The sequence below is a fragment of the Raphanus sativus genome, chromosome 4 (assembly GCF_000801105.2).
Source record: "Raphanus sativus cultivar WK10039 chromosome 4, ASM80110v3, whole genome shotgun sequence".
In the NCBI taxonomy this organism is placed as follows: domain Eukaryota; kingdom Viridiplantae; phylum Streptophyta; class Magnoliopsida; order Brassicales; family Brassicaceae; genus Raphanus; species Raphanus sativus.
This window is the reverse complement of record NC_079514.1, coordinates 6,191,887-6,205,557: the sequence shown is the minus strand read 5'-3', so window position 1 is coordinate 6,205,557 and position 13,671 is coordinate 6,191,887. Positions and strand designations below refer to the sequence as shown.

Below are 13,671 nucleotides of genomic sequence, written 5' to 3'. Positions count from 1 at the left end.
AAGGGTTTCTTTACACCTAAATTTGGGATTCAAATTCCAAACTATTTAAATTCTACGGAAAAGAAGATTTATTGCAGTGTTGAAAAAAAAGCAACTAGCACATCTCCGTAAATTACTACAAAATATTAAGTCTTTTGTTTTCAGAGATAATTTCTTTTTTTTTAAGAGAACTTTTGCGGTTTGAAACGCTCACTTATCCCAGAATTTGCGTTTTCCGACCCAATAAATTAAATTAAGATGGGCTGAAAGGCCCAAATCAAACAGGCTTCAGACAAAGCTAACCACGTGTCGAACGAATAAAGCGCAACTGGTTCTTGCGGTGATGACGTGGCACTTCTCTAGAAGCAGCTCCATTCTTCTTTCGACTGCTTCATTTTCCTTTTAAATGTTTTCGAGAACGAACGAAATTCGGCCGGTGAATCGTCGAAGTGAACAGAGAACATGGCGGGTCATTACAGATGGAAGAGCTTCGAGGAGAACGAAGACCGTCCGGAGAAGCCACGCCGTTACGGTGTAACGGAGATGCGAGGTCCTCGTTACTCCGTTCTCAGCCAGAACGTTCTTCAGGTATCATTTCTATGAAAAAAAAAAAAATCCTTAGAAAGTGTTCACGAGTTACTGATCATGCTCATACGGTTTGATCGTGCGGTTAGGAAATATTTGAATCCATGGGGCAGTTTGTTGACGGGTTAAAGTTCTCGGGAGGCTCCAACAGTTTGATTCCAAAGTCATTCATCAAGCAAGCCATTGATATGGCTCATGAGCACGATGTTTATGTTAGTACTGGTGATTGGGCTGAACATGTTCTTCGTAGTGGTGGCCCTTCAGCTTTCAAAGAGTATGTAGAGGTAAGTAAAGCTATCTTGGAAGATGACCCTAGCATAGTCTGGTGAAACATTTGTTTTGGCCTTCAAATTTTAAAGAATTATTATAGATAGGTCGCATAGTCCATTGATATTTTCTAAAAAAAAAAATTTAACCTAAAAATGTCTCTGTCTATGACTTCTATAATACAATTTTAATTTTTTTTATGTCCTTATTGCAGGAGTGTAAGCAGTTAGGGTTCGACACTATTGAGCTGAATGCAAATTTACTTGAGATTCCAGAGGACACTCTTCTGCGATATGTACGTATGATCAAGAACGGTGGTCTTAGAGCCAAACCAATCTTTGCTGTGAAGTTCAACAAGTCTGATATTCCTGGAAGGAGGAACAGGGCGTTTGGTTCCTATGTCGTTCCTGAGCCTCGATCAAGCGGTAAGAAACACGTTCACGGTGTTCTTTCTTTGATAATTTACATGGTTACTAAGACAATATTGTTTTTTTCAGAGTTTGTTGAGGACGTTGATCTCTTGATAAGAAAAGCTGAAAGGTGTTTAGAAGCAGGGGCAGACACCATTATGATTGATGCAGATGATGTATGCAAATACGCGGATTCTATCCGAGCGGACATAATCGCTAAAGTCATAGGACGTTTGGGAGTAGAGAAGACTATGTTTGAAGCATCTGATGCCAAGTTAGCTGAGTGGTTCATCAAACGTTACGGTCCAAATGTACCTACCACTCATTCCCCTCTCTGTCATTTCTCACTTTCTGTCTATATGTTTACGCTTCTTTATTTGTTTCTTGATTTTTTTTCTCAGGTGAATCTCTATGTGGATCATTCTCAGATAATGGATCTGGAGTGCCTCCGTGGTCGTCATCTGGGTAAAGATCACAAGTCCGTCCTCAGTTCCTCCTACTTCTTGTTTTAAAAACAACACTACATGTAAACCTGTGTGAATTTCTCATGTATTATGTCGTAATGTGTCTTATGTTATGTGCTTCGTTGATGGTGTAAGAGAGAACTTTTGGGAGAATATTGTGATATGTGACCTTTTCGACGGTCTCATAATATATTGATCTATCTCGCAAGTCTCTCAGAATGTATACAACCTAGTAAAGTAAGCAATGCACGTAAGGCTTTGTTTGTCTTAGGAGTATCACTGACTGAAACATTTTGAGCAATAATATAAGCAGTTTGATTAGTTCTGTAATTATGCCGTTTACTATTTTGAGTGATTTACATTGCAGGTCACATTTGGAGTTATTATAACATAATCAGTCACTTTATGCTTCTAAAGTACTTTTGTGTGAGAAAAAGACAACCAAACCCTCAGCTTATTATAATACATAACAAATCAAACCAATTTTGATTTATTGCCGTGTCTATTTTTATTGCCAGGATTTCAAAATTCACAAGTCAAAGTTTAACTCTTTCTTTTAATTACAACCACACAAATATAAAATTGCTTTTTACTTTCTTTATCTTCTTGTATCTTTTTACTTCCTCCATTTTTTTTGACCATAAGCCATGGCTCCGAGCCTCGGACGAATTGATGTCATACGCCATGGCTCCGACTAATTCTACCATGAACGACAAAAAGAAGTGTGGCGTCTCTCCCATAACAAGCAGCCAAACCTTAAAGTGAGTTCCAATTCAGATTTTCTTTAAATCTGCTGATCTTTGTTTGCATAACAATAAACCTCCTCCTTTCGTTGCCGTTGTCCAATTAGTGCAGTGGCCTACTGATAGCAACGAGACGGTGGATTTGAGCCAAGGTTAATAAAGGTTACTCAAGGGTTTTCCAGCATCTTGCATTCTTGCTCGTTTTATGTTTTATGTGAGTAACAGTTTGGAACTTGGGTACTTTTGTCTCTCTTTTTTTGTAGATTAATTGTTTCTGATTATTGAAAATTTTCTCTTGGCAGGAAGGGGTAAGGATGTTGGTGAAGATTTAGTGTAGTTCCATATTATTTTCATGAAGCTATGTTGTACACATGTACACCAAATGACTACTGAATTTTTATGTTAACCTCTATGAGGTGCTATCCACGTGTACACTAACATTTTGAGACAGACAAAATTCTTATATCTACATGTTTTGGATGGAGTTTTATTCGGATAAAATGTGATGGTTTAGAGTTTTTTCTTTTTTGTCCAGTAAACAAGTTTTATTAATTCATAAGAAAAAGTTTCAAAAACTTCACACACAATATCATTGATGAATCATCTGCTCTTATACACAAATTCTTAAATGCATTATTCGTCATCTAGGTATATTATAAAGAGTGTACATGTGGATATTGCATATTCCTGTACATGTGATACAAATTTTCCTTTTTCTAGGATGATACTTTTCTCCAAGAATGAGAAAAATGACAGTTAAAACCTAGTTAAAGTGGATATTTGTCACAAATTTAGATGTGGACAGCGGATATGTACGTGTACATGTGGACAACGGATATGTACGTGTACATGTGGACAGCGGATATCTACGGAGTACAGACACATGTGGATACAAAGAATGCGTACATGTGGATACTTGTGATGTACATAAATTGAAAACTGAAAATGGGAGAAAGTCATGTAATACAGAAATATAAAACTGTTGATACACAATATTCTTAACCAAAGTTACTCTGAATGATAGCCTGAAACGGCCAAAAGTTATAATGCATAAATAATTTGAGAAATCCAAAACAAGTTGAATTTGACATTTTCTCTATTGTAACTGTATTTTCTCTGCTGTAACTGTGAAAACAAGTTGAGTAACAACAAACAAAGCATAGGAAAGAAAAAATACAAGGTGAGTCAAACAAAGAAAAAAGATCACACCTTTAAATCCTCGATGAAACCTGTCAAAATGCAGGCTCACACCACAAAAGAAGCTCAATTACTAACTCATTGCTCTTGGAAGGGATTTTAGTGTCTTCCAATATGTGGGAACCGAGTTTAGAATAAGCCGTTCCTAAGCCGAACTTAGATTTCTTGCCTTCTTCTTTGACTTTAAGAAGATTCCAATTCCATGAAACTTCTAAGCTAGTCTCATAACACCTGCCACAAAACAAGCAATCTCATGATATAATCGAGATAGACAAGCACAAAACCAATCAACCATTAAATTGAATTGTTTACTGATATAAGAGATTTTCTTGCACCACCGGAGTGCTGTGTTAAATATCAGTCAATGAAACTGAACCGGAGCCGTGCACCACCACCAACGACACCGTCCACACCGAAGCCGTTAGCCGCAAACACCGGAAGTGAAGCATCTGTTCTTGAGTTCGAGAATTACTACCGTTAGCCGAACCAATTTTTTTTAGCAACAGCCAAACCAGTGATTATCTTTTATATTTATCCTAGATTCTTCATCGGCATATCTACCTGTTTTTACACACAATAGAAATAAATTAAGAATTGAAAGGTAGATAGAAAAATTCAGAAAAAAAAATTGACAGATATCTTGGTACGTACTTGCAGCCGAGCTCATGTCCACTGAGTATTATTATTTCAAAAGCAAATCAGCTTCACGTTCTGAACTTTGAATCTTCTCCGGACCGCTTGAACTTCTTGTTTCCGACTTCTCAAAAAAAACAGTCTTTTCAAATTTTCTTGCTTAAACAAAAATCAATTACAAAGTTTTCTTCAATTATATGGAGAAAATCCAAACCGAAGAAAAAAGTAAATCTGGAAATAAATGATGAAGACGAAGCTTAAGTCAAATTATACTTTCTAGATATATGATAGAAAGAAGAAGGGTAATAAGGAAATTTTATATGTGGACAGCTGTGTAAAGAACAAGAAAAGGTGTGAGAAAGTGTCTGAGTAGTTTAATGTGACTTAGAATGTTATTTATTTTGAGAAAGTGACCTTGAATGTAATAATTTCTACTATTTTTCTTGTAGAAACTTTGTAATATCTTTTGATAAATATATAATAGACATAACTATCTACCTACCATCATCAATCACCACAATTTAACTAGATGCCATTGTTATCCATAAACAACAATTTTCATCTCATCAAGAGAGATCTTTTTATAATTTTTGTAACCACAGTTGTCACACTTAGATTCTAATTATAGCTTGTGCATAACCATTACAATGACAACCATCTTTCATGCTTTGTTTATTTTTGCTGTTAGTAGTTGCAACATTTATTTTCTGCAACATACACAAAACAATATATGTTGTATTGGTTGGTTTGGTTACCTTGCAAGTTTTTGGAAACACAAAGTTGGTTAATCAAATTTAGAAGACGTTAGAGATGTGTCTAATTATAAAAAGGAAAAAGGGCTTAGGAGGATGTTTCTCAAACCAGGTTCGGTCTGAATAACAAAAAGAAAAGTAACATTTGCAGGGGAGAGTTCGAAGAACAACAACCTCTGAAAATGTTTCTTCCTTTGAGATTGTGTTTTGTTGCGATAGCATTTGCTTTTCTTGCAAACACAAATGTTCTGACATCAGTTGGCGCCGACGCTCCAGAGGATACGGAGCGCGGAGAACCCGACTTTAGCTGGAATGTAGGAGGAGGAGGAGGAGGAGGAGGAGGAGGAGGCGTATGTAGTCTAATTGTTTTTTCTTACATATGGAAAGAAACAAAGATTGTTATATGTTCGTTATTTGCTTACGTGTTCTCACTTACAGCCACCTGATCCCGCTAGAGTAGAGCCACCCCCGGAACCGGTGGAGCCTTTCGTCCCCTTTACCCCGGTAAAGTGTTCTAGATACGGGAAAAAAAAATATTGTTTGAAGTATACATCTTATGTGTTCGTTAATCTTCTGATGAAAAAAATAGGTTTATATCGTTTACTTGGGTGCTACGAAACACGATGATCCTAACTTGGTGGCTCAATCGCATCTTGAAATCTTGAAATCGGTTCTTAGAAAAAGGTAAAAAGATTCGTTGCATGGTGTTTATAACTTAATTAGCTTCTGAGGTTGGTTATATAATATATATTTCTTTCTTTGAATATTATGTTACAGCGAAGAAGCAGCCAAAAAGTCATTGATCTATAACTATCAATATGGATTTTCTGGCTTTGCAGCCAAGCTCAGACCTGACCAGGCAGAGAGACTGAAAAGTATTCATTCTCTTATTTACTTTTTTTTTTCGTATTCAAAACACTACATGTGTTTTTATTTAAACCATATTATCTGTATCTCTGTCTACTTAGATCATCCTGAAGTTATTACTCTTGTGATAAACCGAAAACTTGTGATGCAAACAACACGGACATGGGATTACTTAGGCCTCTTTTCAACTCCATCTTCGGGTAAAGGTCTTGTACAAGGGTCCAACATGGGCAGTGGTGCTGTTATTGGCGTTATTGACTCTGGTATGCTATCAATCTCTCTGTATCAATATGTTAACTTAATTATCTCAGCATAGTGATAACAATCTCGAGATTATGTGGAGCAGGGATATGGTCCGAATCAGGGGTCTTCGATGACAGTGGATATGGACCGACACCAAAACAATGGAAAGGACAATGCGTGTCCGGGGACAAGTTCAAAGCCGAAGATTGCAACAAGAAGCTTATTGGAGCTAAGTACTACATGGATGGTCTCAACGCTGATCTCGAAACAAGAATCACCAGTAGCGTAGAACATCTATCTCCTAGAGATCATAACGGCCACGGGACGCAAGTTTCCTCGACGGTAGCTGGCTCTACCTTGTCCAACTTGGCTTTCCCAGGCCTCTCATCTGGGTTAACCATGAGGGGTGCTGCTCCCAAGGCGCATATAGCCATGTACAAAGCATGTTGGGACGTGCAAGGAGGGATGTGCTCGGTTGCTGATGTCTGGAAAGCTTTTGATGAAGCCATTCACGACGGTGTTGATGTTTTGTCGGTTTCCATCGGTGGCTTAAGAAAGGTCAGAGATCTTGAGGTTGAAGTTGACATCGCGATTCCAGCGTTACACGCTGTGAACAAAGGCATCACTGTTGTTTCTCCAGCTGGTAATGGAGGACCAGTCGCTGCTTCGGTTATTAACATTTCTCCGTGGATATTAACTGTCGCTGCGACCACCCTTGACCGCTCTTTATCCGCACTTGTCACACTCGACAACAATCAAACGTTCATGGTATGTGTGTGTATATATATATATATATATAACGAGGCAAAGCTTGTGATTAACGGCTAACCGTCGTTTTGGTTGACTTGTTTTTTTCCAGGGTCAGAGTTTGTACACAGGACCAGAAGTTGGCTTCACTGATGTGATATTTAGTGATGATCATTCTAGTGTTTCTACAGTGAAGGGCAAAGTTGTGATGTACTTCCAAGGAGATACCGCGGCGCCTGGGCCAGACATTCTTCAGAGGAATGGTGCCGTGGGTGTAATATATGTGAGAAACCCTAGTAGTCGTTTTGATTGTCCTGCAACCTTTCCGTGTGTCTACTTGGATATCTTTATGGGTTCCGACATATTTTTCCACATGGAAACTACGAGGTTGTCTTATAAGAGACTCATCTTCTTACATATGTTGGAGAATCTGATCTTGTTGTTTTTTTTGTTTTGTTTTGCAGCTCACCAAAGATTAAGATAAGCCCATACAAGGCAGTAATTGGTGAAAGTGTAGCAAGTACCGTTGGAGACTCATCTTCGAGAGGGCCTAGTTCATTTTCACCTGCCATTCTTAAGGTTTTGATACATTCATCTCTAGTTCTTGATCACTAAGTTCTAGACTTTTAACCACGGCCGGCCTTAAGATTTATTTACTTGAAAAAATTACTAAACAAAATTTTTCTTAATCATTTTGGGGTCAAATGATATTATACATATTTAGACCATTAATATTTTGGAGGTCATAGGTGAATGTTACGTAACATTCGTTATCTGGCGGACCGGGTCTGTTTTTAACCGTCATAACTCTCTGTAATGCAGCCGGATATAGCAGCACCTGGTTTGACCTTACTAACACCCAGAATACCGACAGACAAAGATACTAGTGAGCTTGCCTACTCGGGGACATCAATGGCAACTCCTGTTATTGCAGGAATCGTAGCACTCCTCAAGATTTCACATCCTACTTGGTCTCCTGCTGCAATCAAGTCAGCTATTGTCACAACAGGTTTGGTTTGGTTTATATGTTTCTTTAAAGATATGTTTTCTCTATTATAAAGAACTTCACCAGCTGACCAAATAGTCTCCATGTTTCAGCCAGTAGTACCGATCCACACGGTGAGCCTCTAACTGCAGATGGAGATACACCAAAGTTAGCCGATGCATTTGACTACGGTGCGGGTCTTGTGAACATGGAGAAAGCCACGGATCCGGGTCTTGTTTACGACATGGACATGAATGATTACGTACATTACTTATGTTCCGCAGCTCTCTACTCGGACAAGAGAGTTTCTGCTCTAACCGGAAACGCCACTACCAAGTGTCCTAGCTCGAGTTCATCGATTCTTGATATCAACGTGCCGTCTATTACCATTCCAGACCTCAAGGGAAGCGTCACAGTGACCCGAACCGTGACCAACGTTGGACCTGTTGACTCGGTTTACACGCCCGTGATCGAGGCTCCTGGTGGATTCATCGTAAAGGTTTCACCGGAGAAGCTAGTGTTTAACAAAGGAACCAGCAAGGCTGCGTTTACGGTGAGCGTGTCATCCGGCTCGTACAAAGTGAACACTGGCTTTTTCTTTGGGAGTTTGACTTGGAGTGATGGAGGACTACACAATGTCACAATCCCTGTTTCTGTGAGGACACGTTTCATCGATAACTTTTACCTGTAAATTGCTGTAACCCAGTTACTAATAAAAAAGTTCTTCACGGAAATAAATTTTACATTAATTATTAAAGATGTTAATTAAAAATTAATAGTATTTTTCTATATTTTAAAGCGCCATTTTAACACTTTTTAAGTACACAAAATGTCATTTTAAAATTTTAATGTAGATAATATTTATTTTAATGTTAATATTACTCAAAAATTTAATTGATCTTATGAATAATTCTATTTACCTTAAATATTATCGATCAAATAGGTATAATTACATTTCACTATTAATACAGACAATAAGTAATATGTAAAATTAATAAGAACGTAAATGTTTTTCTTAAGAACGTACATTTTATTCAATCATATGTGATCAAATGATTTATAAAAGTTCAACTATTGATATGGGTTGAATTTATTTTATATATATGCATGGATAGACTAAATCAAAACTACCGATATCATCTATCAATTCATATTTTTCTAAAAAAATAAAAAGACAGTAGTTTTACAGGTTTAATTATAGATATATGATTTATTTATTTTCAAAAATATAATTTAAAAACCATTAATGTAATTAAAATGATCAGGAAATCTTATTGGTTATTCGCAAATTTCAAGGGGATGGATAATGGTATTATTTTTTTGTGGGTTTTACGAATCAAATTTTTAAAATAAAAATATTAATTTGTGGTAATATAGGTCAAATGTGATATATTTGACCGCATACCATCACTATATTGTAGTATTTTCATATATCAAAATTATATGAAATTGTAGTTATAAATATAATGATTAACTATTTATTGTAATTTTAAACCACTTAAATTCAGTAGAGATAATTAAGTTTTTAAAATTTATTATTATTAACTAGTAAAAATACAGAAAACGTAATATATTTTTTTCTGAAACAATACTTTTGGAACATTTAATTATTTCTAAACAGAAATATTATTTTTAAGAAAAAACAGTTTGATTTTCTTATATTTCTTTGGGATTTCTATAATAATAAGATGCTTCCTTCAGGCAAATATTTTCAAGCTTTTGATCAATGTATCGTCTGATTTCAAACTAAAGTTTAACATTTTATTGATTAGTTTCATATATATGTTAGTTAAATTAAAAATAGTGTAAATGTTCATAAAAATTAAAGAAATATTATGTTTTGTTTTACAAAAAGAGATATATATGTATGCTTGTTCCAAATGCTGAATTTGAATGCATCATCCAGCTGAACGAACGGATGCGGTAATCAACTATAGTCATAAGTTTTTTTTTTTTTTTTTGATAAAAATTATAGTCATAAGTTAAATAAAATATATATATATAGGAATACATTAGTTAATTAACGAAATGGAAGAAGCACTGAGAAACACTAATTTTTTATCATATCACTATATCAGTATAATCTTATTACTTCGTTATCTTTTTTTAAAAAAAAATTTATCTCTGCATGTTTATATTAGATTCTCTATTTTGGTTGTGAAAATTTACAATAACCGAGACGAGAGAGATCAGATTTGTGGAGAGATATGTTTTCAGTAACAGCCAAATAAAGAAAATAAATGTAGAACTGTTAAAACTGTCTATGTAGAAAATAGATATGTGTTGATTGGACATTACCCGCATTGGTTTTGTAGTTTGTTCGTTTAATTTTTTTTGTTGGACTGTAGCTATTCATGTCTGTTTGTTGTTCTGTAACTGTCTTTTTGAAGACTATATAAGCATCAAATGCACAGATTAAATAAAAAATATCCCAATACGAGAAAAGCAGCTCTTCCCAGAGAAAAACAAACCCATGGCCAAGAAAATGGGGTTTGTGAAGGGAAGTTCGAAAGCATTTCTCATCATTGGATTCTTGTTTCTTCTAGATTGCGTCTTTGCTCAAGAATGCAGCACTGAGAAGCCAAAGGTTTGTTTAATGTTTTTTTTGTTTGTTTGTTCTTGGCTACGCTATGAGTTTGTTAAATTGTGACTGATGAAACTTTTAATTTTTTTTTTGGGATTGAGGTAGGTTTATGTAGTGCATTTAGGCGCGAAGCAACATGATGATCCTGAGTTGGTCATAGCATCGCACCACAAGATGTTGGAATCGGTTTTTGATAGGTATATGATATAAACCGGGTTCTTGATGATGATGATCACTAAATGTCTCATGGTATTTGTAGCTGATGGTTTTTATTGTTTGTTTTTTCTTACATGAAGCGCGGAAGCTGCTAGAGAGTCCATCGTCTACAACTATCGCCATGGGTTTTCAGGGTTTGCAGCCAGACTTACATCGTCACAAGCTAAGAAACTTAAAGGTTTGTCTTTGTGATTTATGACAAAAAAACAACTTAGTTATGAGTTCTAATTAAGAGCCATGGTTGGATATAAACAACCTAGTAAAACATTGTTTTTTTCTTTTTTCAAACATTGGTTTTGGTCCCTAAATTTTTGAAGGTTATATAAAAAAACATGCCCCAAAATTATGTAAAATATTTTAGTAAATGTTTATAGCTCCCAAAATCTCAATCTCCCTGCTAAGAGCTCTTGTGAAAAAGACTTGCACTCATCTTCTGACACATTTTCTTGTTTTTTCTTTCTTGATGGGTTTGGCTTCATGTCATTATCCAGACCGTCCTGATGTTTTCAGTGTGGCATCAAACCGAAAGCATACGATGCAGACCACTAGGGCTTTCGACTATTTGGGAGTTGCTCCGAATATGCCCAATGGAATTCTCCATGACAGCGACATGGGAAGTGAACTTGTGGTTGGTATTCTCGACTCAGGAATATGGCCGGAGTCGGCGGGTTTTAGCGACGAAGGGCTTGGACCGATACCGAAACATTGGAAGGGGAAGTGTGTAGCCGGAGAAAATTTTGACCCAGCAAAGGATTGCAACAAGAAGTTAGTAGGAGCAAGGTACTACACAAATCGCTATACTGAGAACAGTGGGGACAATATCGGCAAGGATGAGTTTCTGTCCCCTAGAGGTTATTTATCACACGGAACGCTATGCGCTTCAATTGCAGCCGGCGCATTCGTTCCTAACGCGTCATATATGGGTCTTGCACGTGGACTCATGAGAGGCGCTGCTCCAAAGGCACGTATAGCTGTATACAAGGTTATCTTCGATTCAGAGCGTACGGGTACTCACATTTCAGATTGTACCATGGCAATCGATGATGCCATCAATGATGGCATTGATGTATTATCGATATCAATTGCCCCAGCTGGGCCTCCTTACCATACATATACCACTCCTGGGGAAGATATTGAGCTTGGTTCGTTCCACGCGGTGTTGAAGGGCATACCTGTTGTTCTTGGTTCTAGTAATTCCGGCCCAAGAGCTTCCACTACGACTGGTTTAGCTCCCTGGATGTTCTCTGTTGGTGCAAGTTCCATTGACCGTACCTATTATGTAGACATTACTCTTGGCAATAACCTAACCATACATGTACGTAAAATTGTTTTTTTTTTAACGTATAGTGTGTGGTCTTGGAAACTTACTACTTGTCTGTATCAGGGTCAAGCTTTGTATAATCGTGGGGAAGTATCTGGTGAATTAATTTACGTAGAAGACTGGCAAACCGACTCTTCTTATCGAGAAGGACAAATTTCCCTAACGTTTTTGGAAGATGCTACGACTATGGCGTCTACTGTGACCACCCTCGCTGGCGTTGGTACCATCATTGCACGAAGTTCGGATTATATGACTGACGTTTTTCTTAATTGGCCAGGCGTCCTCGTGGACTACGAAGTCGGAATCAAGATTCTACAATACATCCGCTCCACAAGGTATTTTATTTTTATTTTTATCACGCATGCACGGTCGATATGTATATATGTTAATAAAGACTGATCATTTACTTAATTACTGCGCCTTTCTCTCTGTCTCTCCAGCTCGCCAACGGTTAAATTAAGTAGAGGTAAAACGTTCGTGGGACGTCCAAAATCAACTGTAGTTGCAGGATTCTCGGGTAGAGGGCCTAATCCAACCGATCCAGCCATTCTCAAGGTTTTTTTTTTCTTTCTTTCTTTCTTTCTCCTTTCTAATTTTTGCGTTTCAAAAGATTAATTTTTGTTACTGACAGGATTCTAAATTAAATGATGCAGCCTGATATTGTAGCCCCCGGTGTGTTGATTTTATCAGCTGACCTTGCAGACGGAAGTACAACAGGATTCTCCCTAAATCAAGGAACATCCATGTCCACCCCTCTTGTTGCCGGAATCGTCGTACTATTGAAAGCTTTACACCCTGACTGGTCTCCTGCCGCTTTAAAATCAGCTATCATGACTACAGGTTCTTGTAATGGACCCTTTCTTTTTTTGAATGACTAGGAGATGTCTAGACTAATTCTTTCGTTGTTATTGTTGTTACAGCGTGGAAGACTGATCCATCTGGGCAACCAATCTTTTCGGAAACAATACCAAGGAAGCTGGCAGATCCATTTGACTACGGTGCAGGACTAATAAACCCGGAAAGAGCCAGAGATCCAGGACTAGTTTACGACATGAACCTCGACGATTACATCTACTATTTCTGCGCCATTGGCTACAACGAGACATCAATAACTTTACTCACCGGGAAAAATACTAAATGCCCGTCTCCGTTACCTTCTATTCTCGACGTTAACTATCCAGCCATCACGATTCCTGACCTCAAAGATGAAGTGACCGTCTCGAGAACGGTGACTAATGTTGGACCTGTGGATTCGGTTTATAGAGCTGTGATCGAGCCTCCGCGAGGTGTAAAGATTGCTGTTGAACCGGAAACTCTTGTGTTCAATTCGAGCAAGAAGATACTTGGGTTCAAAGTTAGGGTAACGACGAGTTATAAGAGTAACATGGCGGTTTACTTCTTTGGTAGCTTCACGTGGACTGATGGTACACGAAACGTTACTATTCCTTTGTCTGTAAGAACTCGGGTTTGAACCTCTAAAATGTTGTTTTTCTTTTGTTTGTTTTTTCTCCTTTTTATATATGAAAAACAAAAACAAATAATAGAAAACTGTAATTATTCTCTGTGTTTAATTCTAACTAGGGGTGGACATTCGGATATCTGTTTGGATTCGGTTCGGATCATTCAGGTTTCTGGTTTTCGGGGTCAAATATTTTAATCCAATTGAGATATTTCTAAA

General features: G+C 37.2%; 3 protein-coding genes and 1 long non-coding RNA gene across 5 annotated transcripts; 3 read left to right on the top strand and 1 right to left on the bottom strand.

Moving 5' to 3' along the window:
* The first annotated feature begins 358 nt into the window (after positions 1-358).
* Positions 359-2,035, top strand: LOC108853877 (protein HEAT-STRESS-ASSOCIATED 32). Its single transcript, XM_018627334.2, has 5 exons — positions 359-567; positions 654-848; positions 1,046-1,256; positions 1,329-1,552; positions 1,643-2,035. Exons 1-5 carry the CDS (start codon positions 442-444, stop codon positions 1,751-1,753), a joined length of 867 nt encoding a protein of 288 aa, XP_018482836.1. The 5' UTR covers positions 359-441; the 3' UTR covers positions 1,754-2,035.
* Positions 2,036-3,409: 1,374 nt separating this feature from the next.
* On the bottom strand, positions 3,410-4,557 carry LOC108852496 (uncharacterized). 2 transcript variants are annotated; one of them, XR_001949521.2, is made up of 3 exons: positions 4,297-4,534; positions 3,958-4,206; positions 3,410-3,876 (listed from the first exon to the last, which is right to left on the bottom strand). It is a non-coding gene; the product is annotated as an uncharacterized LOC108852496 (long non-coding RNA). The 2 variants fall into 2 exon arrangements; XR_001949520.2 differs by having other exon boundaries at positions 3,410-4,206; positions 4,297-4,557.
* A 375-nt stretch (positions 4,558-4,932) lies between these two features.
* Positions 4,933-8,598, top strand: LOC108853471 (subtilisin-like protease SBT3.1). Its single transcript, XM_018626884.2, has 10 exons — positions 4,933-5,380; positions 5,469-5,534; positions 5,620-5,714; positions 5,808-5,905; positions 5,999-6,160; positions 6,244-6,908; positions 7,000-7,274; positions 7,352-7,466; positions 7,710-7,896; positions 7,986-8,598. The coding sequence occupies exons 1-10, from the start codon at positions 5,213-5,215 to the stop codon at positions 8,561-8,563; spliced, it is 2,409 nt and encodes an 802-aa protein (XP_018482386.1). The 5' UTR covers positions 4,933-5,212; the 3' UTR covers positions 8,564-8,598.
* A 1,759-nt stretch (positions 8,599-10,357) lies between these two features.
* On the top strand, positions 10,358-13,464 carry LOC108853408 (subtilisin-like protease SBT3.12). Its single transcript, XM_018626822.1, has 8 exons — positions 10,358-10,459; positions 10,562-10,653; positions 10,753-10,850; positions 11,164-11,987; positions 12,057-12,328; positions 12,434-12,548; positions 12,647-12,833; positions 12,914-13,464. Exons 1-8 carry the CDS (start codon positions 10,358-10,360, stop codon positions 13,462-13,464), a joined length of 2,241 nt encoding a protein of 746 aa, XP_018482324.1.
* Positions 13,465-13,671: the final 207 nt, after the last annotated feature.